Here is a 27947-nt window from a genome sequence, read left to right on the forward strand (position 1 = left end):
TCTCTTGTGCATAATTCTTATATTGTAGAGATTTGAGATGTTGGGAGTTTTGGAGAAAGTGTCTAATCCTACATCTTCTTGATTATGCCACTCTTCTTGCTCAGTGAGCTTTCTGTGGTTCCCTGTGACCGTTAGGATTAAAGAAATAAAATATTCCAGTATTTAAGGCTCTTCATAACCTAGCCCCTTCCTACCTTTCTAGCCTCAACATTTTATTCCCCAACCATATACTCTATGATCTAGCCACAAAAGTCTAGTGACAGTTCTTCAAATACAGAGTTTGCACTGCTTTGGCGCCCCCCCCCCCCATCTCTACCTTTTAGTTTACTTGCCTTCCTTCAAGATGCAATTCAAATCCCAACTTCTCTGAACTTATATCATCTGCTAATGCTTTCCCCTTTCAAATTAGTTTGATCTAATTTATACTATCTAGTTACTTACATATCATCTCCCCCTTTAGAAAATATATTTTTTGAGGACAGAGACTATCAGTCTTACATGTCAGAGGAAAACATTCAGAAACACTGAACAAGTATGAAAGGAAAGCAGGAGACATTGTTTCAGGGATGTATTTTCAATGGGCTACAAAATAGCATACATGAATTGAGCTATGGGGAAATCCTTGAATGGCAGACTGTAAAGAGTGGGAGTCAGTGAAAGTTTTTGAGTAGTAAAGTAATATAGGTAGACATATATTAGGAAGATTGACCTGGCACTGCTCTGTGTGAGTTAGATTTAGAAGAGATGTGAGGTAAGGTGAAGAAAGCCAGGCAGACTATTAGAAGAGTTTACAGAAATTATTCTGATATGACCCAGTAGGGGTTTACTGGTAATGTCATTTATTTGAGATAGGATAATGGAGGCAAGATAAATGATTTTATTCTGGACATAAATGAGTTACTAGTGCTACTAATCAAAGACTTAAAGTTTGAAGGAACTTTTGAGATAGTGGGTAGAAGTGCTCAGAAGATTTTGATAAGTGAGCCTATAAACTATTTAAAATAATTAGATATGTAGTATAAGGTAGAAATATTGCTGTGATGGAAGAAATAATGAAGTGGTAGATTTAGAAAAATATGGAAATAATTGGATTTATGTAGGAAGATGCTATCTGCCTTCAGAGAAACAGCTAAGTGGAAATTCACAGTCACGTTCTTTTTTAAATTAAATTAATTTATTTTGAATTTTACAATTTTTTCCCCTAATCTTGCTTCCCTGCCCCCCATCCCCCACAGAAGGCAGTCTGTTAGTTACATTATTTCCATGGTTTACATTGATCTAAGTTGAATGTGATGAGAGAGAAATCGTATCCCTAAGGAAGAAAAATAAAGTATAAGAGATAGCAAAATTACGTTCACATAGTTACATTCTTACAGCTATACATTTGAATATATATGTGTATGATGACTGGTATCTCTGAATATGTATATATAACTATATATGTGTGTATTATATAGGTATATGAAATATGTATGTATATGTATGGGCATGTGTTTGTGCCTATTCATTGTAGCCTTCTGAGGAAGGAGGGAATGAAATAAAAAGTGTTTAGTGTAGGTTTAAGTAAGCAAAGATGGATAATTTTGAACATAATGTTTAGCATTAGATAGATTTTCTTGAAAAGGAAATTTATTGCTTTATATTTTGTTCTGCTGTGCACATGGCAGTTTTGGGGTTGTTTTTTTTTTATTTTGTATTTAAGTTTAAATTGTTTTTAAAAAGGCAAGTCTGAATCTTGGAGCTAGAAATCAGGTCCTGAGATGGAGTTTTTGTGAAGTTCATTTCAAGCTATCAAGGTGATTATTTGAAGCCCATGAGTAAGGGACAGAGAGAATCCTGAAGTCATAGCTGTGGGAGTAGGGAGAGGCAAAATGAAACTGTACTAGGGAACAGTTAAAGAAGCAGGAAGTACCTAGAGTGAGTATGGTCCTGGAATCCAAAAGAGTTAAGTATTAATATTAAGGAAGAAGATTGTAGAGCAATGAAAGCATATATAGAAGGATCAAAAAAGATAAGAACTGAATAAAATATAGTTTGATTTTACAGGACTTTGTTGTTGACTTTTGAGATGGAAGGAAAGAGTATAAGTGTAATCAAGTTTGCAAGAATTTGGGGGACATGTTAATGGTAAGGCAGTGAACTTAAGACTTATTAAATTTTTTTAACTAATATTCTCCTAAATAGATAAAATACAATATTTGTAGTATGCTCTCTTTAGGTAAGTTAGAAATTGTGAGAATATGGTATGGGTTGTTAAATCTTTTGCTTTCACCATAGCTGAGTTTTTGAAGTTTGATTACCAGATCTTCAACATTGCATTGTTTCAGTTGTGTCCAACTCTTCATAGTCACATTTGGGGTTTTCTTGGCAGAGATACTGGAGTGGTTTGCTTTTTTTTTCTAGATTATTTTATAGATGAGGAAACTGAGGCAAACATGGTTCTATGACTTGTCCATTAATAAATGTTTTCCCTTGGAGGTACCTCAGGTTCCTTAAATTGGAAATGCAAAACCGGACTGATTCAATATTTAGAGACTATTTATTGAATTGTGATCAGATTAGAAAGGGTGAGTAGTTAATTTAGGAAAAGGATTGCAGCAGGTTCATCTTTTTTGGAGATGAAATATTTAGTTGTCTTAACTACTGCTAGTAAATTTACCAGTTGATTTACACTTAATAGATTAATGGCTGTATCAGGTTTGGAATTGTTATATATGGTGACATCATTTTGATACTAAAAAAAATTGAATGAATTTGGTATGAATGTGAATGACAGATCTCCATAAAATAATGAGATTATTGTAGACGTTTTATTCCGAGCCTTTGGTTCAGTTGTTTTACCTTTCCATAAATGTCATTTCTGTCCTCTATTCTTATCTCATCAGAACCTTCCTTCATGATGATCCGCCTTAAATATCACCTCTTGTACAATGCATGCCCCCTTTTAGCCCTTGGTGAATCTGCCACCTTGTATAAAGTCCTTTTAAACTTAACATACTATCATATATGCTATTTTTTAAAAAATCTTTAAGCATATATTCTGTCCCTTACCTTTTAATGTATATAAACTGTATTTCTAGATTGTTTTAAGGGATCTGAACGCATGGACTACCTTTTTTGAGATCTCATTTAAAAGAAGAATGTTGATTAAATTCTAAATTTTATTCATTTATACACATATTATATATAAAATACTTCATTAAAGAATGATCTGATTCAGAGAAGGTAAAATAGAGTCATCTATAACATTGATAATTTACAAAGAAATCAGTTCTTTGATTATAGTCTGTTTTATAGCAGGTAATTATATTGTTAATTTATTTACCAAAATAGCTGTATTAGCTTGTTATCTCTTTATAACAGTTGCTGAAAGTAGATTAATCACCACTGGACACATACTAATTTTCATTCTGTACTTAAACAAAAGTCAAGCACTTTTTTAAAAGGTTAATTGATTTTTCTTGAATATAAAAGAGTAGTTATAGCCAATAATCTTGTCATCGGTTGAAGGTGGATGACTGTACGACTTGTTGAGGCTTTTTGTAAACTTCTGAAGTTCTAATTTTGGATTTAGTTTAAGGGGCTACTTCCCCAGCCAAAATCAACCTCTACTCAACATTGTTTCTCTCAAGTAGGAGAATAATTATTTACCATTTGAGCACTTATTGGAACTCCTTAAAAAGGAGAATGGGGGAAAGACCTGGAAATGGGAGATTAGAGGAGAGTCAATTTTCTGTTTATTGTAGGAAAGTTGCAGGGGTGGGGGTGGGGGGGGAGTTTGATAGGTGAAGAGTTCATTTAATCTGTGAGATTACACTGGTACTTTATTTGGAACTAATTTTCTAATGTGAAAGGGAAAATAAGACAAGGAAAAAAGTCAACTTGACTCATCTGAGCAAAAATCCAGCTAGGAAAAGAAGAGATCTTTCAAATTGTATATATTTTGTATTTATGGTGTTTAAGGGGAAAGTACCTTATTATGTTAAGACCTTTAGAAAGTTGAGTTATTGATAAATGTTTTAGGGAAAATCAGCTTCTGTTGTGTGATAGAGTGAGATGTCTCTTAAGAGATTAGTAAAGGTGGCAGGGAGATGATGAAATAAAGACAAAAGAATTTATGAGAAAGAAGAGAGATGACTTAGGAAATTCTGCTTTGTTTCTGTTATATGACTATAGAAAGCAAAATTCTTAATTTGTTTTTCCCCGTGAGACAATAGGGATTGATTTGTCCAGGGTCACATAGCTAGTGAAGTTAAGGTTTAAACTCAGGTACTTTAGACTCCAGGGCCAGTACTCTATCCACTTTGCCACTAACCTGCCTCCAAATTTTAAAGTTTTAAGCTTTTTTTTGCTTTTTGCAAGGCAAACCGGGTTAAATGGTTTGCCCAGGGCCACACAGCTAGGTAATTATTAAGTGTCTGAGGCTGGATTTGAACTCAGGTACTCCTGACTCCAGGGCTGGTGCACTATCAACTGAAGCACCTAGCCACCCCGGGCTTTTGCTTTTAAAAGAAAGAAAAAATTTTACTTAATTCCTTCTCAGGTCCATCTTACCTGCATTGTTTCTGTAACTTTCTCACTGTTAACCAAAAGTGCTACTATGATAACATTTACTGAGTCCCTTATGATTACTCTTTCATGTTTCTTGTTATGTTTCTCTTGAGCCTTGTGTTTGAGTGTTAGAGTTTTTATTCAGCTCTGATGGTATGTTCCTCGGGAATACATGAAAGTCCTTTATTTCATTAAATGGCTCCCCCACCCCACCCCCGAATTATACTCAGTTTTGCTGGGTAGTTTATTCTTGGTTGTCATCCTAGTTCCTCTGCCTTCTGGACTATTTTATTCCAAGGCTTCTTCCTCTTTAACATAAAAGCTGCTAAATCTTAGGAGAGCTTTTATTATGGTTTTATTATGGTTTCATGAATTTTGAAGGGTTTTTTCCTGGCTGCTTAAAATATTTTCTCCTTGGCCTGGAAGCTATGGAATTTGACTATAATATTTCTGGGAGTTTTCCTTTTGGGGTCTCATTCAATAGCCAGTTAATGGATTCTTTCAGTTTCCATTTTACCCTCTGGATCTAAGATAGTGGGATAGTTTTTCTTGATAATTTTTAAGAATATGATGTAGAGGTTCTTCATGACTTTCAGGCTGTCTGATAATTAAATTATCTCTTCTGAGTTTACTTTCCAAGTCAGTTCTTTTTTCTAATGAGACATTTCACATTTTCTTCTATTTAACTTTTATTTTTTGATGTCTCATAGTCTTTACTTTCCAAGTCAGTTCTTTTTCTAATGAGACATTTCACATTTTCTTCTATTTTTCATTTTTTTAACTTTTATTTTTTGATGTCTCATAGAGTCATTAGCTTTCATTTGCCCAATTCTAATTTTTATTTTTTTTTTATTTTTTCCCCTTGGTTCATTTTTTTATATTTAATATTTATTTATTCTCATTTGTATAAATAATGTTTTTTATACATTAATAAAATATTCTTGTTTGAGTAAACAAAATACCCCCTCCCCCAAAAAATATATAGACTCAACTTGAACAATAAAGGGGAGAGAAAAAAATTAAAATTAAAAAAATAATAGTAATAATTGACTGAGTGTTTTGATCCTTCTTGGGCTCATTTGCAAAATATTTCTCAATGGTGTTCCCCTTTTTTCTCTGCTTGCTCATTTTCCCAGCCTGGGCCTGGTTTTGGGGTGCTTCCTGAGCTTTTGGGACATTCCCACAAGGGTCTCAGTGTGTGAGGCTCTGTCCTCCCTCCTGGTCTGTGAATGACCATATGTTCCCCTCTCTGCCACAGGGCTGAGGGGGGCGCTGCTGTTCTATGGGGGGCCTAGACTGTGATCAGGATCTGAATGTAGTCAGAGCCCCAGAGTCCTGTTCCAGGGGCAGAGCTCTGCAATCTCTCTCTTCACTCCCCTCCCTAGGTTCAATGGGCTCATGCTCTGGGGTCTCCTGCTTACCAGCTCTGCCTGTTTCTCTGTTTCCTGGATCTGGGCTGCCTTGGCCATGCTGCTCCCTGAGTGCTGGGCTTCACATGCTCACTCTGGCAGAGGTCCCCCACTGTTCCCCCAATTTGTGCCGGTGTGGGGCATAGGTCAGAAAACTCCCCCACTGCTATGAGCCACAGCTTTACCTCTGGTGGCTGCCCATCGAACGGGGGGGGGGGGGGGGGGGGGGCGGGGGGGGGGGCAGAGCCTTTCTGCTCTTTTCCAGGTTACCTTGAGTAGGAGAACTGCCTCACTGGGTCCCTCTATGGGTTCTATCTCTCGAAAATTTAGAGTCCTTACTTTCAAAGATTTATGAGAGAGCGCCTAAGAGGAGATCCGTTTTTGCTGTCATCTTGGCTCCGCCCCCCCATTCTAATTTTTAAAGGATTGTTTTCTTCACTGTACTTATTTTTTATTTGACCAGTTCTGCTTTTTAAGGAGTTTTTTCCTTCAGTGGGTTTTTGTGCCCTTTTTGAGCATTTTGCCAATTGTTATTTTCAAGCTGCTATTTTCCTGTCTTTTTTGTGCCTTTTTTTAGCCAAGCTGTTAATTATCTTTTCATTGCTTTTCCCAGTTTTTCTTCTACCACTTTTAGCTCTTTAACTCTTCCAGGAATTCTTGTTGGGCTTGGCTCCAGTTAGCATATTTCTTTGAAGCTGTGCTTGTAGCTGTTTTCATATTGATGTCTTTTTCTGAGATTGTCTTGGTCATCTTACCTGCCACCATAATATCTTTTCATGATCAAGTTTATATTTCTGTTTGCTCATTTTTCTAGTCTGCTTCTTGACTTTGCACTTTAGGTTAAGTTGAGATACTGTTCCAAGGGTCAGGTATTTTTTTTTTCCTGCTGTTTTCAGACTTAGTTCTAGGAGGTCTGCCACTTTCTGGTGCTTTCAAGGTTTCGGAACGATATGGGGAGAGGTGTTGTCATTGCTTTCTTTGGTCTGGATTTTGGTCTTTACCTAGGAATGACCTTTGTTCTCCTGCAGCAATATGTGTAAGCACTCCCCTCTACCATGGAACTACAACCCAGAACTTCTGGTCAATAAAATTGCCAGTCAGTACCAGCTATATCCAGTGGCAGCAGATGGTCCTTTTTAATCACTTTCTGGCCAATTAGGCCAGTCCTGAAGCTGCTCCCACCCTAATGTTGCAGAACTCTCCAGACAGCCCTCCTAAGTTGTCTTAGACTGGGAAAATGGCTCTGTCATTCCAAAATTTGATATGAACAGTTATTTTAAAGTTGTTGGAAAGGAATGTTGGGAGAATTTGGCCAAGTTGCTACCCCTAATTCTACTCACTATTTCCAAAAATTAAGATAACCCAGAACTTGCTGAGATAGTCCATTCTACTTTGGGGTAGTTCTAATTATTAGGAAGTTTTATACCAAATCTTTTTATATCTTATACTTGTTTTTGCTTCTTCCTTTTTGGACCAAGGAACATCAAACTTAATGTTCTCCCATAAGACAGATCTGCAAAGATTTGAAGACAGTTAACATGCCTAAGTCTTCCCTTTTAGATTAAGGATCCTCTTTAACCAGTTCTCATGGGGACATTGTCCCTTATTATATCCTACTTAGTATCCTCTGGGCAGCAGTTCATTTACTTCTTTTAAAATAAATTCATCCCTCTTAACCCTCATTCCCAGTTACTCTTCTATAACTTTAATTCAGTACCCTCCTGACAATTTGATCCTGTTAACTCTAATTTACCCATTCTTCTTGTTTATTTCTCTTTTATTATAACCCTTTCAATAGCCATAAAATCTTTGTTATCAATATATTCATAGAATCTTAGAGATGGAAGGAATCTAATAGTTATTGCAGCTTAAAATTATCCTGTCAGTACTCATAGAACAACTAGTACATTAACAAAATTAATTTACACTTTCAGTGTAACTAAGTAATTTAGTTCTTAAGTAATATAGTTCTCTATTGGCTGTATTCTCTTATTTACTGAATATGGTCAGTTTCACTATTATTGTTAGCAGAATACAAAATATTATGTTAGCTAAAAGAGACCAACCAATTGAACTATAATTGTTTGTTGGAAAAGCATGAAACTTAATAGCAAGGAAGACAGATTAATAAATTAACAGTGTTAACTGAGATCCTGTGAGCCTTGGTTTACAAGGGTATTAGGTTCCGTTTCTACATAATTGCTCTCTAAAATGTTCCTCATTTTTGTAAATGAGCTATGTGTGTGAATTATATTATGAATATATTAACTATTTTTGTAAATTATTGTACTTTATCAGTGCTTTTGTTACACAATTTAATTTCTTGTCATTTGGGTGTACATTTGTTGAAGTGGTAAACATAAAATAATTTAAATAAAAATAAGTAGAATTTTCCAAATTCTTTACCATAAAACTTCTCCTTTAATGACTTAAAAAGAGGAGTCACAGGCAAAGTGTTTGAAAATTGATTTGTGTGACCCTAGGAAGAGCAGCATGCATAAACTCAGAAATAACCCAGGTAAAGTCTTAGTATTGTTATGTCTGTTGCCATTTATTTCTCTTCAATATTTGGTATGCTTATTTATTATTCCTGAAGTCTTTGAGCAACCTTCAGTAAATGAAATGTTTCCTTTAAGGTAGAATTTAGAATTATATGATAAATCATAGGATTTAAAGCTGAAAGGAGCCATAGTTCTATTTCAACTCATGACTTCATTTTATAGACATTGAAAGAGTTGGTTCACTATTTAACTGGTAGTGATAAATGACATTTATACAGTGATTTACATTTTACAGAGTGATTTAGTTGTTTGATCTTAGAGGACGGAAGAGTGTGAAGTACAAGTATTATTAGTTTCTCTTGTTCAGTTTCTTCATCTATAACTTTGAGGATTAATGACTCAAAACAACATAGCTAGTGTATAGTGTTTTGGACATTTGAATCCAAGTCTTCTGACTCCAGATCTGTTATTCTTTATACTAAACCAGGCTGCCTCTCTAAATAGAAAAGAATTCTTTACGAAATGCTAGTGGTTTATATCCAGAGATAGCTTGCTAATCATTGTAACAGCTCCATCATTAATTTTTTATTTTTGTACATTGAGACAGAGTTCCAGCTTCATTTACTTGTCCCAGGACTATAGTATACCATTGAAACTTTAGACATTTTAAATATTAGAGCCTATGCTGGCTGGTACCCCTGAACTTTATTTATATAATACATTTTAAAGTAATCAAAGGATAGCAGTCTTAAACTTCTTTGGAATTTTGGAGGAAAAGTAAGAAAAAGTATTTCAGTCTAATAGTTAATAAAATTTTTTCAATTTGACTACTTGTCTTTTTGTCATCCTATCCTTTGAATATGCTTTTTGCCTTTAGTTATGCATGTTATTGTCTCAGTCATCTGTAGTAGCTTCAAAGACACTGCCCTAACTTCCTCAGTGAGTGACACTTGACTGAGCATCTCGGCATTCCTACCAGACCACAAAGAAAATAAAATGATCATTCAGGCACACTCTGAATTTTGACTGTCCTACATCAGCAATTATCAGTTTCCTATAGCTTCTCCTTCATTCTAGAGTAGACTGATATGAAATGAATGACCCAGAACCTTCAAGCAGCTGAAGAGTTCTGATCTTTAACCCTTTGATGTTTTTCCTGGACCTATTTAATTCCCTCCTTTCCCTTTCTAAAAATGTTATGAAGTATCCATAAATGGAATAGGTAGTCCAGAACTAAATAATAAATTAGGGGAAAGGTTGTTGTAGATCCCATTAGGATATGAACCACTTTGGGGTATGGACTATCTCATTGCTTTTTTTGTATGTCCCAAGTTCTTAGGAATGCCTGAAAGCAAGCACTGATTAACAACAGTTTGGGACCCACTTGATCATTCCTTCATAGAACCTGTCCAACATAATATGTTCTTATGTACTGCCTCGTTGGCCTGTCCATCCTTCTGTAAGTTATGAACTAGACAACAATCATTTTTTCATTCAGTTAAGTGAGACCAAACACTTTTAAGAATGATTATAGATCTCATTTAGGAGATTTTACACTGTTCTTAGTCTTGATAAACTCTGTATAGTGTCATCTGTAAGTGAGAGCCTGGCTTTCCCCATTCATAGGAAGAATACCTTTTACATTTAGGCTCTTCTTTGGAATATCTTCCATGACAGTGACAATTCCTTTGTCAATTTAAATTCTTGCTATTCTGCTTGATATATATCTTTTCAGTCTTTCAAGAAAGTTTATATGGGAGAAATTTGTTGAAGAGAACCTTTAAAGTGACAATTCTGTTTAATAAATCAAACGTTATTTTTAATAGTGAACAAACAATAAACACATCTTTTCTGATGTAGAATATACTTTACTGAGCACCCTAAACATATATGTGTGTGTGTGTGTGTGTGTGTGTGTGTGTGTGTGTGTGTGTAAAATCTCAGATTTTGTAGAGATGACAAAGTAGTTATAGAAATTATTGATATTTTCTTGATTTTTTTGGTGATAATAATATATATTGTCTTAGTGATAATATACACTGTCTTTCACCTCACACAATGCCCTCCTCTCATAGATATAATATGGCTACTTTTGGTATAGATCTTTGCTTTTTATACTGAATCACTTTTTTCTGTCTTGTTTTCCTTATCATCTTTTCTGTTTTTTCTGAAGTATAGTATATTAGAGACTGGTGTTAAAATCTAAACATGATAGTTGCATTTTCGTTGATAGAAAAAAAATTGATAATAGTAATAACCTTGATAAATCTTTAACAGTTTTCCTCTTTGTCTTCCTTAGTTTCATCCTTGTATAGTTTAATTGGGTTATTTGCCAACCTTTCTTTAAACTTGTTTTTTCCTTCTACTGCTTCTTGCTGTTCTATGAAGCAATACTGTGTAGTCTTTCACTGTCCATTTCTGCATGAGTTTATCTAAATATATTTTATTTATTATATAACATGAATGTATAATTCTATGTAATCCTATATATTATTCATATATAACAAATTAATAATCATTGGTGTTTGGGGCAGTTATCTATCTACTTTGCAAAAGAATCAAATGTTTGCTGATTGACATGATTTCCAAGTTCCTTTTCTTTTCCTCTTGAGGGGTTAAATTTATGTTGGCTAAACTTACAAAGAAAATAATATTAGACTTTCATTATCTTATTTTATTTAGGAAGCATGTACAATAGATAAGCTACCAGAAGACCTGTAGATAGAAGGTCAGCATTTGAATTCTGACTTTGAGGCTCATTTGCTGTTTGTTCATGATTAAGTCTGAATCCCTTTGAACTTTAGTTTCAGCTTATGTGAAATAGAAATAATAACTGTAGTCCCTACATCAGAGTTTGTTTTAAGATGACATGAGATGATGTAAATATAACACTTGGCAAACCTGAAAACAACTTAATGTCCTATATGCATTTACCAATTTTCAACCTTAAGTTGCTTATTTAAAAGGTCAAGTTGGAGTTGTCTTAATTGCATATCATACCCTTTTACCATGTCTAACAAATAGACTGAAAGAAATGTAGTGGGCTTTTCATAGAAAGATTTTGAGTTTTACAATTTTCCCCCTAATCTTGCTTCGCTCCTCCAACCCTCCACAGAAGGAAGTCTGTTAGTATTTATATTGTTTCCATGGTATACATTGATCTAAGTTGAATGTGATGAGAGAGAAATCATATCCTTAAGGAAAAAAATAAGTATAAGAGATAGCAAAATTATATAATGAAATAACAAATTTTTTTTATATTAAAGGTCTTTGGTCTTTGTTCAAACTCCACAATTCTTTATCTGGATACAGATGGTATTCTCCATGTCAGATAACCCAAAATTTCATAATTTTCTCTCTAGAAAGGTTGAATGAGTTCATAGCTCCACTAACAATGTATTAGTGCCCCAGATTTCCTACATCCCTTCCAACATTGATCATTGTCCTTTCTGGTGATATTGACCAGTCTGGGAAATGTGAGTAGTACCTCAGGGAAGCTTTAATTTGCATTTCTCTAATAAGTAATGATTTAGAGCAATTTTTCATATGACTATGGATTGCTTTAATTTCCTCATCTGTAAATTGCCTTTGTATATATCCTTTGACAATTTGTAATTGGGGAATGGCTGGTTTTTTTGAAAATTTGACTTGGTTCTCTTTATATTTTAGAAATGAGTCCTTTGTCAGAAATACTAGTCGTAAAAATTATTTTTCAATTTACTACATTTCTTTTGATCTTGATTGCAGTGGTTTTGTCTATGCAAAAGCCTTTTAATTTAATGTAGTCAGAATCATCTAGTTTGTTTTTAGTGATGTTCTCCATCTCTTCCTTGGTCATAAACTGCTTCCCTTTCCATAGATCTGACAGGTAAACTACTCCTTGATCTTATAGTTTGCTTATAATATTATTTTTTGCGTCTAAATCCTGTAACCATTTAGATCTTATCTTGGTGTAGGGTGTGAGGTGTTGGTCTAATCCATACTAACTTCCAATTTTCCTGGCAATTTTTTATCAAATAGTTTTTATCCCAATAGCTGGACTCTTTGGGTTTATCAAACAGATTAGTATAATTGTTTCCTGCTGTTGTACCTAGCCTATTGCACTGATCCACCACTCTATTTCTTAACCAGACAGTTTTGATGACTGATGCTTTATAACATAATTTTAGATATCTGGTTAAGGCTAAGCACCTTCTTTTGCACTTTTTTCATTAAATCCCTGAAAATTCTTGACTTTTATTTCTCTGTATGAATTTACTTCCAACTTTTTCTAACTCATTAAAGTTAATTTTTTGAAATTTTAATTGGTAGGGCACTAAACAGGTAGTTAAATTTTGGTAGAATTGTGATTTTTATTATATTAGCTCCAGCTATCCATGAGTGGTTGATGTTTGCCCAGTTATTTAAATCTGATTTTATTTGTGTGAGAAGTGTGTTATGTAATTGTTTTAAAAAAGTTTTTGAGTCTGCCTTGGCAGATAGACTCCCAGATATTTTGTCTGAAGGTTACTTTGAATGGGATTTCTCTTTCTAGCTCTTTCTGCTGTATCTTGCTAGTCACATATATAGAAATGTTGAGGATTTATGAGGGTTTATTTTTATAATCCTGCAACTTTGCTAAAGTTGCTAATTATTTCTAATAGTTTTTAAGATGATTTTTTGAGATTCTCTAGGATACCATCATGTCATGGATGAAAGAGTGAGAGTTTTGTCTTTTCCTTCCCAATTCTAATTCCTTCAATTTCTTTTTCTTCTCTTATCACTGAGGCTAACATTTCTAATACAATATTGAATAGCAGTGGTGATAATGGGCATCCTTGTTTCACTTCTGATCTTATTGGAAATGCCTCTAGCCTATCCCTATTGCATATAATGCTTGTTGATGGTTTCAGATAGATACTGCTTATTATTCTAAGGAACAATCCATTTATTCCTACACTCTAGTGTTTTTAGTAGCAATGGGTGCTGTATTTTGTCAGAAACTTTTTCAGCATCTGTTGATATGATCATATGATTTTTTTTTTTTTTAGTTTTTGCAAGGCAGTGGGGTTGCCCAAGGCCACATAGCTAGATAATTATTAAGTGTCTGAGGCTGCATTTGAACTCAGGTACTCCTAACTCCGGGGCAGCTACTGTATCTTCTGCGTCACCTAGCTACCCTGATCATACGATTTTTGATAGGTTTGTTATTGATAAAATTAATTAAACTGTTTTTCTGTTTTTCTAATATTGAACCAACTCTGCATTCCTAGGATAAATCCTACTTGATTATAGTGTATTATCCTAGTGATAACTTGCAATTGTTTTGCTAAGATTTTTTTTTTAAGATTTTTGCATCTATATTCATCAGGGGTGATGGGTCTATAATTTTCATTCTCTGTTTTAATTCTTCCTGGTTTAGGTATCAGCACCATATTGGTGTCATAGAAAGAGTTAGGCAGAGTTCTGTCTTCACCTATTTTTCACAAGATTTTATATAGAATTGGTACCAGTTGTTTCTTAAATGTTTGATAGAATTTGCTTGTGAATCCATCTGCCCCTGGAGATTTTTTTCTTAGGGAGTTCAATGATGGCTTGTTGAATTTTTTTCCTGAGATAGGGTTATTTAGGTATTCAATTTCCTCTTCATTTAATCTGGGTAATGTATATTTTTGTAAATATTCATCCATTTCACTTAGATTGCCAAATTTAGTGGCATAGATTTGGGCAAAATAATTCTGAATTATTGCTTTAATTTTCTCCTCATTGGTGGTGAGTTCACCTTTTTAATTTATGATACTAGCAATTTGGTTTTCTTTTTTTTTAATCAAATTGACTGGAGGTTTATCAATTTTATTTTTTCATAAAACCAGCTCTTGCTTTTATTTATTATTTCAGTAGTTTTCTTGTATTTGATTTTATTAAATTCTCCTTTAATTTTTAGAATGTCTAATTTGGTATTTAATTGGGGTTTTTTAATTTATTCTTTCCCAATTTTTTTACTTGCATATTTAGTTCACTGAGTTCCTCTTTCTCTAATTTATTCATGTAAACATTTAAAGATATAATATATCCTCTGACTGCCGCCTTGAGTATATCCCATAGGTTGTGGTATGTTGTTTCATTATTGACATTATCTAGGATGAAATAATAAATTCTTTGTTGTTTGATCCACTCATTCTTTAAAATGAGGTTATTTAGTTTCCAATTAGTTTTGGGTCTGTATGTCCCTGGCCTGATATTGCATATGATTTTTATTGCATTGTGACCTGAGAAAGACATATTCACTATCTCTGCATTTCTGCAATTGATCATTAGGTTTTTATGCCCTAGTACATGGTCAGTTTTTGTGTAAGTGCTGTGTATTGCAGAAAAAAAGTTTAGTTTTTTTCTATCCTCATTCAGTTTCCTCCATAGGTCTATCATATCTAAGTTTTCTAACAATCTGTTTACCTGCTTAACTTCCTTCTTGTTTATTTTTTGATTAGATTTTTTTTTAAACTTGAGAGTGGGAGGTTGAGATCTCTCACTAGTAGAGCTTTGCTGTTTGTGTCTTCCTGTAGCTCTTTCAACTTCTCCTCTAAGAATCTGGATGCTATACCATTGGTTGTATACATATTTAGTATTGAAATTACTTTATTGTCTATGGTGCCTTTTAGGAGGATATAGTTTCTTTCCGTATCCCTTTTAACGCTATCTATTTTTGCAGCTGGTTTGTCTGAGATAAGGATTGCAATCTCTACTTTTTTTTTTCACTTCAGCCTAAGCAAAGTATATTTTGCTGCAATCTTTTACATTTACTCTATATGTATCTCTCTGCTTCAAATTAGTTTCTCATCAGAAGGATAGTTGCAGGATTCTGGTTTTTAATCCACTCTGCTATTCCCTTACATTTTAAGGGAGAGTTCATCCCATTCACATTCAATGTTATAATCACTATTTATTGCCCTCTATACTATCTTCTCTACTTGTATTTCCCCCCTTTATCCATATTCCCCACTATTTTGTTTTTGAATACCGCCACCTTCAGGGTGTTTTCCCTCCTCTATCGACCCTCTTCCCCTTTTTTCCCTTTCTCTTTTCCCCTTCCCCCCATTTTCCTATTTTAATACTTGAAAGGTAAGATAAGTTTCTTAACTGAGGGGTATGTAAGTTAACTTTAAGCCAAGTCTGACGAGAAGATTCAGGTGGTTCTAACCTCCTCCTTCCCCCCCCCCCCTATTGTCAATAGGTCTTAGTCATTAGTTTTCACAGATTCCATTCTTTTTTTTTTTTAGAGAATAATTTCCTTCATTTACCCTTTGCAACCCCTTTTCCAATTGGTCAATTCTATTTTTGGTGGAGTTTTCCATTTGCCCAAATGTAGTTTTGAGAGAATTATTTTATTTTTGCATTTGTCCAATTGAGGATCTGAAAGAATTATTCTCATTTTGTATTTGTTCAGTTGTATTTTCCAAGGATTTGTTTCCTTGTTGTGAGATGTTAATTTTCTCTTGAGTTTCTTTTCCCAGTTTTTCCAATTGATTTTTTTATAGGTTTATGTAAGGCATAAAAACCCCATAAAAAACCCCATATTTGGGGTTAAGTGGCTTGCTCAAGGCCACACAGCTAGGTAATTATTAAGTGTTTGAGGCCAGGTACTCCTAACTCCATGGCTGGCGTTCTATCCACTGTGCCCCCTAGCCGCCCCTTCCAATTGATTTTTAAACTCCTTCCTGATATCTTCAAGGAAGTCTTTCTTTGTGGAGATCAGTTCATATTCTCTTCAGAAGTGCTAGATCTCTTTGAGTTAGAACCTGGTTCTTCTAAGAATTTCTCTATGGATCACCCTTTTTGCTGGCTTTTCTTCATTTTTTCCTAGGATCTTGTGTTGGGGGGGGGCTGGCTCTCAGGTTTGGTTTGGAAAACCCTAGAGACTTTGTTCACTTGGCTTAGTAATTCCAACAGCCAGCCAGTAGAGGGTGCTGGTTGCTTTCTCTGGAGTGATTGAAGCCCTCTCCCAATCCTGTAGGGAGTGAGGAAGAGCAGTAGGGTTTGCTTTGACCTTGAATAGTGGGCTGGGCCCTGAGGGAGGAAGTTTCTATAGTCCACACTTGAGCTTGAGGGGGTGAGGGTATAGGGGTCTTCTGTTTGTTCCTAGAAGAATGCTTTCCTAAAAGTATGGAGCTTGGGTCCCACAGGGAGTTGGATGATATCCAGGCATGCAGACCTCTCCTACCCCCGGTCAAAGATTCTGCTGTTAAAGTTGGTTAAGCCTCTGTGGCTGAGGGCAGTCTGAGGCCAGTCCTCTGGCTTCCCCCAGCTGCGGTCCCTGTGCCTGCTCTGTGGTCTTTGTTCTCAGTTGTCTATCTCAGGGGACTGTGGGTGAACTGAGTCCCCTGAGATAGACCTTGTTGGCAGGTGTTCTTCTCCTAGCTGCTTTTTCTGGGTTTTGTTGATTGAGTTTCTGCTGAGAGGTTTCTTTCATGTTGTTTTTGAGAGGACATCAGGAGCACTTAACACAGTGCCTGTCTTCTCTCTACCATCTTGGCCAGAAGTCTAAATGTGCTGTTTTTGAAGTAGTTTAAATGCCCTAGACTTAGCAATTTGAATATTAAATTTTTCTATGACAAGCCTTTTATGCATGTTGTTCCCTAAATTAGATGTGAATGAACCACTTGGATTGACTTTTCTTGTGTCCATAGCAAATTCTTCTGTCATTTTCAGATTCTTACCCTTGAGAACCTTCCAAATCCAACCTTGTAAATCATTAGCTGTGATTGAGCATCTGATTTTGGTGTGACAGAAATAGCACCTGCTTTTTGTAAGATATGTGAGATGCTGGAATCACCAGGTTGAAAAGTGTCTGTCTTCTGTCAGATTAAAATCTGGAGAGGGGGGAGCTTTGAACAATTGGGTGTGACAAGTGCATTTGAGGGAGAGGAGAAAAGGAACAATATCCAGAAAAGCAGACACTCTGGTTCAGAAGTTTTTCACCTACTTTTGTGACCTGGGCCTTACTGTGGAATCCCTTTTCAGAACAGTGCTTTTAGATTAAATTAAATGCACTGTATTACAAAAGAATAATGATGTTGAAATAATCAAACATTTCATGAAAAGTTCATTGAGTATAGATGAAGAATACTTTTTTGGTGTAGTTTGTTTAGAGTGTGGAGTATTTGAGGAGCAGTCATTTTTCTAGAAAGGTTCAAATTATAGAGGATTTTTTTGAATGTCCAATTCTAAAGCATTTAGACTTTGTTTAATTTGCAGTGAGTACTTCTGGGGACTTTAGACCAGATCTGTTTACAAGCAAATTCTATGAAGCTTTTGAATAATAATTGTCTTGCATTTTTAATACTAATACCAATCAACTCTCAAAGGAATGCTTTACAAAATTAATGGGGGAGGAGTAAGGTCTCACATATCAAGGGAAAATTTTTAAAAGTCTGAATGGAGGAGAAACAGCATTTCTACCAAGAAAACTTTAAATAGGGATGTGATTGAAACAACAACAGATCTCAAACTGTTATAAAACAGCAGGCCCTGTTTTGTTATTGCTGAGAAGTAGATAAATGGAAAAGACTAGACAAAGGTGTATCAGAAAAAATAGAATTGAGTAATCAGCTCATTTATCCTGAAAAACCTAAATTTTTTAGGAAAAAACCTGCTTATTTGATAAATCTTCTGGGAAAGATGGGAGGCAGTTAGGTAGAAGATATTAAGCTTAAACTAACACTTTGCACAATAAATTGAAAATGGACATGTTACCTTAATATTATAGAGCATAGAAAATATATTTTCACCTTAAAAAAGGAAGAGACACATTGCAATAAAAACTTCTACATAAACAAAAATAATACATCTAGGATTAGGGAGGTGGTAGACTGAGGGGGAAATTTCAATATCATATTTCTCAGATAAGGGTTTGTTATTCAAGATATAGACAGTATAGATGGTTGGTTAGTTCTTGTCCCTCATTATTGAAGAAGACCAAACTGACATCACTGTTTGAGACAAATTACAGGGTGTCTGACTATAGCTAATTGGACCTATACGAGCTCAGAACGCTCTACCACAGGTTGGGCACAGATAGTTCATGTGAATACCTGAAGTGGGTGTGGGTGCTTTAAACTTCCTTATCTCATGTTTCCTATGAACTGCTTCAATTCTGCCTTCCTCATAGAGAGCAGCACCCTCACTGGTGAGGGCATGCCATGCTGGGCGGTCCTGTACCAGTGTCTTCCATGCTGTACAATCAATTCTAAAGTTCTTAAGAGTAGCCTTCAGGGTGTCTTGGTATCACTTCTTCTGACCCCCTTATGAGCACTTGCCCTATGTACATCTGGCCTTTTAACAACTTGTCCAGCCCATCGTAATTGCACTCCCTGTAGTAATGTTGGAATGCCAGGCAGTTCAGCTTGATAAAGGACCTCAATGTCTGGTATCTTCCCCTGCTAGGTGATCTTCAGAATCATCCCAAGACAATTTTTTTTTTTAGTTTTTTTTTTGCAAGGCAGTGGGGTTAAGTGGTTTGCCCAAGGCCACACAGGTAATTATTGTCTGAGGCCGGATTTGAACTCAGGTACTCCTGACTCCCGGGCTGATGCTCTATCCACTGCGCCACCTAGCCACCCCTCAAGTTGAAATCTTTCTATCAGTTATGGTAGCTGACCTTGGAGTATGTTCATCCTCAGTGAAAGTATTTGATAACTTGACTGAAAACATCATGCTAAAAAGAGTATGGGAGCAAGGATACAACCTTGTTTCATGCCATTGGTGACTGGGAAATCTTGAGAGCATCATCCACTATCCAGAACCCAGGCATGCATGCCATCATGAAACTGAGGTACAATACTGATGGACTGAGAATTTGGCTTAATTTTCCATAAACCCTCATGACTGATGGTATCAAAGGCCTTGGTCAGATCTACAAATGTTGCATACAGACCTCTGTGCCATTCCTGGCATTTTTCCTGGAGTTGTCAGGCAGCAAACACAATATTGACTGTTCCATGACCCTTTCTAAAGTCACATTGGCTTTCAGGAAGGTGACCAACTTCCATGTGAAGGATCAGACTATTGAGAAAGACTCTGGCAAGAATCTTTACCAGCAATGACTAAAAGAGAAATAGCCCCTGTGATTGTTTCAGGACAATTTGTTCCCTTTACCTTTATAGAAATAGACAGTGGAGGCATCCTTAAATTTTTTTTTTTTTGGGGGGGGGATAACCTCTTGATGCCATATAACCTGAAAAATTTCAGTTTTTGGATGAGCAGTGGACCCCCACCTTGCAGGTCTCAGCTGTGATAGAATCAGCACCAGATGCTTTATGGCTTGAAAGGAGCCTAATGACATTCAAAAACCTCTTCAGGTGGAACTTTAGCTAAGGACTGAATGCCTTCGGGTTGAGGTAAAAGGTCAGTGGAGTCTGCATTAATTGATGATGGTCTGTTAAGAACACTGTGGAAGTGTTCAGTCCATCTCTCTTGGATCATGTCCCTATCAGAACAGCTTGAAGGAGCAGTGAGAGAACTTTGCTACACCAAAATGAGTGTGGAATGAGGAGCACTGGTCACAGAACCTGCAGCAAGAATTAGGAGAAACCAGCCTGCACCTCCAGAGCATAGCCCATATACGGTAAGGGGGTCAGGGGAGACAGCAGAAATCTCTGCTCTTCCTGAGGCAGGACTGTGCTGTTTACCCACACTCAGATCCAGGTTTCAGTTTGACCTTCTATACTAAGATAGCAGGGACCCTTTTCACAGCTCCAGGGCCAGGGGGAGGGGAGGGGAGGGCATCCGCATACCAGAGCACAGGAAGAGAGCATAAGACCTTGGAGGAATTAAGGTCCCAGTGGGGTCTCCCCCCCAAAAAAAAACCCAAAACCTTAGAAGTGCTGTAAATTACTTTGGCTGAGGAAATAAGTAAACAACAGAAAAAGAAGAATCTGACCATAGAGAATTACTTTAGTCCCATGGAAGATCAAAACATACTCAAGATGCTGACAAAATTGAAGCTTCTGTATCCAAAACCTCCAAGAGAAATAGAAAATGGGCTCAGACTATGGATGAACTCAAAAAAGACTTTGAAAAGCAATTAAGGGAGATAGAGGAAAAATTGGGAGGAGAAATGAGAGCAATGTAGATAAATCATGAAAACCAAATCAAAAGCTTGGTGTATCTTTCACCAAAAAAATACTGAAGAAAATAATACGTTAAAAACCAGTTTAGGCCTAATGGAAAAAAGCAAAACAAAAGGCAAATGAGGAGAAGAATGCCTTAAAAAGCAGAATTGGCCAGCTGAAAAAGGTGATAAAAAAGCTCTCTGAAGAAAACAACTCCCTTCACATGCAGAATGGAACTAAAGGAAGCTGATGACTTTGTGAGAAATCAGGATAAAAAAAACTGCCAAAAATTAGAAGAAAATGTGAAATATCTCATTGGAAAACTAACCAACCTTGAAAACAGATCCAGAAGAAATAATTTAAAAATTATTCGGCTACCTGAAAGTCATGACCAGGAAAAGAGAATAGACTTCATTTCTCAAGAAAGAATAATAGCAAAATTGCCCTGAGATCCTAGAAGCAGAAGGGTAAAATAGAGATTGAGTTAATTCACAGGTCAGCTCCTGAAAGAGATCCCAAAAGAAAAACTTCCAGGAATATTATGTATCCAAATTCCAAAACTCTCAAGTCAAAGAGCAAATTCTAAAAGCGGCCAGAAACAAACAATTCAACTTACTGAGGCTCCATACTCGGGATTACACAGGATCTGGCAGCATCTACATTAAGGGCTCGTAGAGATTGGAATATGAGATTCTGGAAGGCAAAAGATCTTGGTTTACAACTGAGGATCTGCTACCCAGCAAAATTGAACATCCTCTTTCAGGGGAAAAGATGGACTTTCAATGAAACAGGGGACTTTCATACTTTTCTATTAACAACCAGAGCTGAACAGAAAGTTTGATCTTCAAATACAGGACTCTGGTGAATCATAGAGGAGGTGAATGAGAAGGACTAGCTATGAAGAACTTAATGATACTGAACTGTTTGTATTCCTGCATGGGAAAAAGATATTGATAACTCATGTGAACTTTTTCATTTATAAGAACTTGTTAGAAGGAGCATATATAGATCATGTCCCTTTCGTTAAACAGTGGTTCCCTCAGTACTGTGTAGTTGATCTTATGTCTTTGGCCCATAAACAGCCTTCAGGATATCATAAAAGCATTTTGTTTTGTTACTTTCTGGATAAAATTGAATTTCATTTGCCTTCTTACTGAGCCAAGGAGTCCTGCATCCCTAAGTTTCACTTGTACTTTTGATGGAATTAAATTCTGCTTTCTTAGAAATGCCTGAACTATCCTGCTAGTGAACTCCGTGAAGTTCTTTTTTCATTTAGCAACTTGTGTATTTCTCCATTTCCATCAAACCAGTCTTGGTGTTTATGAATATTCTGACCCATATGAGCAGAGGCAGATCTTTGAAAGCTGCTCACTCTTTTTCTCCTCCATTGTTGCCATCTGTATGTTGGCTCAGGTTTCCCTCCAATACAACAAATTGTTCCCACGTAGAGAGACACTCTAATCTCTTGACATTAATTTTTCATTTCATTTTGCCTTGGGCCTACCACTTTGGTTGAATATAAATATTCAGATTAGAGAGGATGAGTCTGATCTGTCCAGCACTCTGCACTACACATTGCCCTTGTCACTTTCACATCCTGTCTGTCTCTTCTCCTTACCATCACATAGTCTATTAAATGCCAGTGGTTACTCTGAGGGTGCATCCAGGAAGTTTTAGGTAATTTAGGTGAATTTTTTAGGTAAATGGAAGACTTTGGCCACTCCAGAAAAACATGTATCCATCTCCGACTTCAGTCATATGGCTTTTATTCGCCAGTCTTGTTTCACTCAGGGCTGCTATTTGGATACCATACCTGCTGAATTCTCTTACAGCAATAGCTGTTTGTCCTTCAGGTCTATTGGATCTTGTATTGTCTATGAGTATGTACATGTTCCCGTTGGAGCTTGGTAAGACAATGAAGATGCCAAGGTCATCCCCACTGCATTTGGAGGCATCACCGTCTTGACTCTATCTTGCTATGCTGGATCATGATGACTTTGAAGGGAGGGAGGGAGGGAGAGAGAGAGAGAGAGAGAGAGAGAGAGAGAGAGAGAGAGAGAGAGGCAAATGACATCTTGTAGCTCAGCCTCACTTAAATCCAATTAATGCACACAACAAAAGATTCCTCAAAGACCTGTGGCAAAAGGCTAGTGGGAGCTGTAGGCACAACCCTGCACAAACAGGTGGCCCAGGCCATATGGTCTTTTCCCTAGTAAAAGCAGCAGTGGGATTAGGCAGCCTCCTGGGTGACTGAGCAGCCCTTTTAAGGATCATACTCCTCACCTCTAGATACGAGGAATGGACTAGAAAAGGTGCCATAAAAAAGTCTCCTTACCCAACCCTGAATCCCACACGTGTGGTGCTCAAGACACAAAAAACATCTACAAAAACTTCTTAAAAAAAACTTCTTAAAAGACCATTCCACTCACCACCAGTGGCGTCTTCATTGTCTTACCAAGCTCCAACGTCTCCACAGCACCTGCTTCAGTTGGCTTCATGGTCATTGGAATGAATTGTTCTCTTCCACCCATTCCACCAATGCGAGACTTCACACACTTGAGGTAGACACCCCTTGCTATTCACCAGTAAATTTGAGATTCCCTTGGTTACCCTCAATCTGGTTTAGCCCACCTGCTGAAATGGATTACTGGGCTGTGGCTGCTGTGCATGCTGCAGCTCCTTGGTGGCACAGGTAAGAATTATTGATGACTCAGGGGGACATCAAAAGTGGAAAACAACCCTCACACCACAGTACTAGTCTTCCTTGAACACCCACATCCCAGATAGCATATGTGTGTGTGTACACACACATAAACACATTCACAGATACATACATACAAACATGTGTTTATATATTTTTATATAGAAACACACCCACTGTCCAGAAACTATTTCCCAATACACATGGTGAAGAGATATAAATAATTCTTAGAAGAATAATTGCAAACTGTTACCAATCACATGAAAGAATGTTCCATATCACTAATAACAAGAGAAATGAACTTTAGAACAATCCTGAGATTTCACCACACACCAGGAAAGTTGGCAAAGTTGACAAAAGATAGCAGTAGTCAAATGTTGGAGAGCTTGTGCAAAGCAGAATGATTGTCTGATGAGACTACAAATAGCTGAGGAAAGAAGCAAAGTGAAAAGAAAAGATATACCAAGTAAATGCAGAATTCCAGAGAATAGCATGAAAAAATAAGGTTTTCTTAAATGAGCAATCCAAAGAAATAGAAGAAAATAATAAAATGGGAAAGATGAGATCTCTTCAGGACAATTAGAGATATCAAGGGAACATTTCACACAAAAATGGACATGATAAAAAGAAACAGAAGAGATTAAGAAGAGAGATACAGGAGAGATCTAAACATTGCTGATAACCACAATTATATGATTAATGATCAGAGCCAGATATCCTGAAGAATAAAGTCAAGTAGACCTTAGGAAGCATTATTAATACTAAGACTAATAGAGGTGATGGAATTTCAGCTGAGCTATTTAAAACACTAAAAGATGATGCTGTTAAAAGTGTTGCACTCAGTATGCCAATAAATTTGGAATACTTAGTAGTGGCTACCGGGTTGGAAAATATCAGTTCTAAATCTAGAGATGTAAGAAGGGAAATGCTAAAGAATATTCAAATTACTGACCAGTTTCACATACCAGCAAGTTAATGCTTAAGATTCTGCAAAAAGTTTCAACAATGTCAACTAAGAATTAGCCAGAAAAATTGGACTGATTTTTGACAAGAGAAAGGAACTAGAGGCCAAAAATGTCCACATTTGCTGGATAATGGCGAAAGCAAAGGAGTGTCAGAGCAACATCTACTTTTGCTTCATTGACTGCTCTGAAGCCTTTGACTATGCACTGGAACAAGAAAGAGATGGGAGTACTGGATCATCTTACTTGTCTCTCAAGGAACCTGTATGCATGTCAAAAAGCAAAGTTTTGGAACAGATTGATATAAGGTTGGAAAAGGAAGTATGCCAAGGCTGTATATTGTCACTTTATGTATTTGACTTATATGCAGTGCACATCTTTGGAAATGCCAAGGTGGATGAAACAAAAGGTGGAATTAAGGTTGCCAGGAGAAATATCAACAACCTCACATATGTAGACGATTGTAGTCTGATGGCAATCTGAAGAATTAAGAAACCTTTTGCTGAGGATGTAAAAGGAGAGTATAAAGTAGAGATATCACCTATAGTCAAAGATGTAGATAGTTATTTTTATGAGAGTTGGTGTCTTAAAGGAGTAAGAAGATTAAATCAGACAGTATTTAAAGAAATTATTTCAAACTATTCACTGAAAGGTCAGATAACTGAACTGAAGCTTAAATGCTTTGGCCACATAATGAGAAGACAGGACTCCTTGGAAGACTCTAGAGTCAGAAAGAAGGCAGAAGAAGGAAGGGAACAGCAAAGGATGAGATGGATACTGTTAGGGAAGTAACATGAGTTTGAACAGACTTCATGAGATAATGGAGTAACAAAGAATTGGACGTAACTGAACAACAACAGAGAGATTGTTGAAAAACAGGCATGCTAAAATTGTTGATGAATCTATACAACCATTTTGGTAAGTTATTTGGTTTTAGGCAAATGAAATCAGTAAAATGTCTTTACCCTTTGACCCCCGAGAGTTCCACTACTAGACGCAACGCAAGGAGGTTCCCCCCTCTCCCTCCCCCACTCAACCTCATACACGAAAATATTTATAGCATCACCTTTTGGGTTGGCAAAGATCTGAAAATAAAGTAGATGCCCACTGCTTGGGAAAAGACTAAACAAAATTTTTTTAAATTAATTTTTATTAAAGATATTATTTGAATTTTACAATTCCCCCCATCTTACTTCCCTCCCCACCACGGAAAGTAATCTGTCAGTCTTTACTTTGTTTCCATGTTGTACCTTGATCCAAATTGGGTGTGATGAGAGAGAAATTTTGATACGTGTTACAGAATATTACTGTACTATAAGAAATTATTAATATAACGAATTCAGAAAGGCATAGAAAGACTTAAATGAACTGATAAGCAGAATGAAGTAAGCAGATCCAAGGAAACGGAATAGTGTAAATGGAAAGAGAACTGCAAAACCATAAAGAGTAAAGGTTATAACATTACAAAAAACCAGCAGACTCAAATCTTACAAAAACATTTTGTAAATGTTACAGGTTTTCTTGCATTTTACTTTAATTTAAAATTCCTTGATAATTCAGAATTGGATCTGGGTTAAGTTAGACTCATGCATATAGGAGATAAACTTATTGCCTAGGGCTAAATTTCAGAAGATAGCTTGACAAAGCAACTTTTGGAATTTTTTCTTTGGGGATTTTAGTAATTGAACTGATTTGGATTTTTAATGTGTATGTATCTAGTTATTTTGTATACTTCTTTCAGATTATCAAACCTAGGTGTTGAACTAGGTATTGAAAGTTTGAGGGGGCTGAAAAATAGAGGCATTTTTGGGGGAGGGGCACACATGTATGATAATGTAATTCCAGCTATATGAATAAAGACTGGGGAGTGATCTAGTTCAGTTAAAGTAGTTCTTGAGAAGTATCTGCTTTGGTTGAAGAAGTTATTTGGCTTCTTGAAAGGTGAGTCTTGAACTAAATCCTAATTTCCAAAGCCTTCCAAATAAATAGACAAAAGTAGGGGCAGCTAGGTGGTGCAGTGGATAGAGCACTGGCCCTAGAGTCAGGAGTACTTGAGTTCAAATCCCGCCTCAGACACTTATTGATAATTATGTAGCTGTGTGGCCTTGGACAAGCCACTTAAACCCATTGCCTTGTAAAAAAAAAATAAGTAGACAAAAGCAGAGGTGGATTCAGGTATGTGAATAAATACAGGAAACATTCCCAGTAATAGTGCACAGTAGGTCTTCTTTGTGGAGTAGTAAGAGATTAAGTTTGATATGGACAAGGAAGACTAAATATTGTAGCATCATTTTTGCTAGTTTGAATTTAGATAGACAATAAGGAGTCATAAAAATGTGTCCTGGTAAAAATAATTTGAAAACATTATTCTGGTATGATATAATTTGAAACATGAACTGAGATAGGGGTAAAATTAGAAGAACAGAGACCAGCTTGAAAACTGTCAAAATTAATTTTGCAACTTTCTTACCTATTGATTTTCATATTAGTAGCATAATATGCTAGTAAAAGCATACTTTTCATTTTATTGGAATTTTGAGTGCTGTTTTAAGGTACTGTAAGGAAACACGTAAAAAGCTTCCTTCCTTTTGACATTTCAGCGTTACCCTCTAAATCTTCCAATTCTCTTTTCAGTTACTAGAAAAACATAAGAACACAGAGAGTATGGTGGAACTTCTTGACCTATATCAGATGGAGGATGAAGCATATAGCAGTCTTGCAGAAGCCACAACTGAATTATACCAGTACTTATTACAGCCATTTAGAGATATGCGGGAACTTGCAATGCTGAGAAGACAACAGATAAAGGTACACTTTTTCTGTCTCTTAAAGTATCCTGCATGAATTGTTTGAAATATCCTTATATTTTGATTTGATACTAATGATTGCCATCAGTCAGTTTTGTAGCTTTCCTTCCCTTCTCACCTTCCTGTCTCCTCACCTTGCCTTGATATAGACTTGAGGGGGGTGAAGCAAGAGGCAGTTGTTAAGTAATTCCTTGTACTTGGAGAGTTCACAGTCATGAGAATGATTTGGTGAGATCGCAAAATTTCATCCCCATGGCATTCAGTTTTCATGTTTAGATATGGTGGAACAGATCTATTGCAGTGCAAGTATTACCAATTGAATTTACTTATCTTCTCTACCACTCATTAGATTTTTGAACTAAATACATGAATTTCTTTTTTTAATAAATTGCCAATAATTCCATCAAAATAAAATTTTCTTGGAAATACAAATTGGCAATTTGGTAGGGATTTTTAATTATTTGTTTGAATAATGATGGGTAAAAATATGCTTATAGTTTTATCATCTTTTGATAATGTTTTTGTGGTCTTTGAAGTTTTTTAGTCATCAGTCACTTTAACTTCTTAAAACTAGCATTTCTTTTGAAATGGCATTGTTTCATAGTGGACTGAGTTCTGGACTTGGAATGATGAAGAGCTAAGTTCAAATTTTGCTTCCAGTTCTGTTTGTTTGACTGAGAATCGAGTCACTAAACCACTCTGAGCCATATGCACCTAGAATGTAAAAGTGGAAGTAATACTTGTAGTGAGGTTCCAGGGGACAATGGAAAGAGCATTGACTCTGGAATAAGAAGACTGTAAATCCTGAATTTTTTTGTCCTTGGGGACTAGTCTCTTACCCTCTAGAATAGACAAGTACCAAATTTTTTTTTAATATTTTTATTTTTTTAGGTTTTTGCAAAGTAATGGAGTTAAGTGGCTTGCCCAAGG

The 27947-nt window shown here is 36.1% G+C and overlaps 1 protein-coding gene across 1 annotated transcript in view; it reads left to right on the forward strand.

Moving 5' to 3' along the window:
• Nucleotides 1-27947, forward strand: part of JMY (junction mediating and regulatory protein, p53 cofactor) — a 102904-nt gene that overhangs the window by 16594 nt on the left and 58363 nt on the right. Inside the window, exon 2 of the mRNA XM_074202411.1 lies at nt 26845-27018. Coding sequence (XP_074058512.1) covers nt 26845-27018 — 174 coding nt within the window. The remainder of the gene's footprint in view (nt 1-26844; nt 27019-27947) is intronic.

This window comes from Macrotis lagotis, chromosome X, assembly GCF_037893015.1.
Source record: "Macrotis lagotis isolate mMagLag1 chromosome X, bilby.v1.9.chrom.fasta, whole genome shotgun sequence".
Lineage (NCBI taxonomy): Eukaryota > Metazoa > Chordata > Mammalia > Peramelemorphia > Peramelidae > Macrotis > Macrotis lagotis.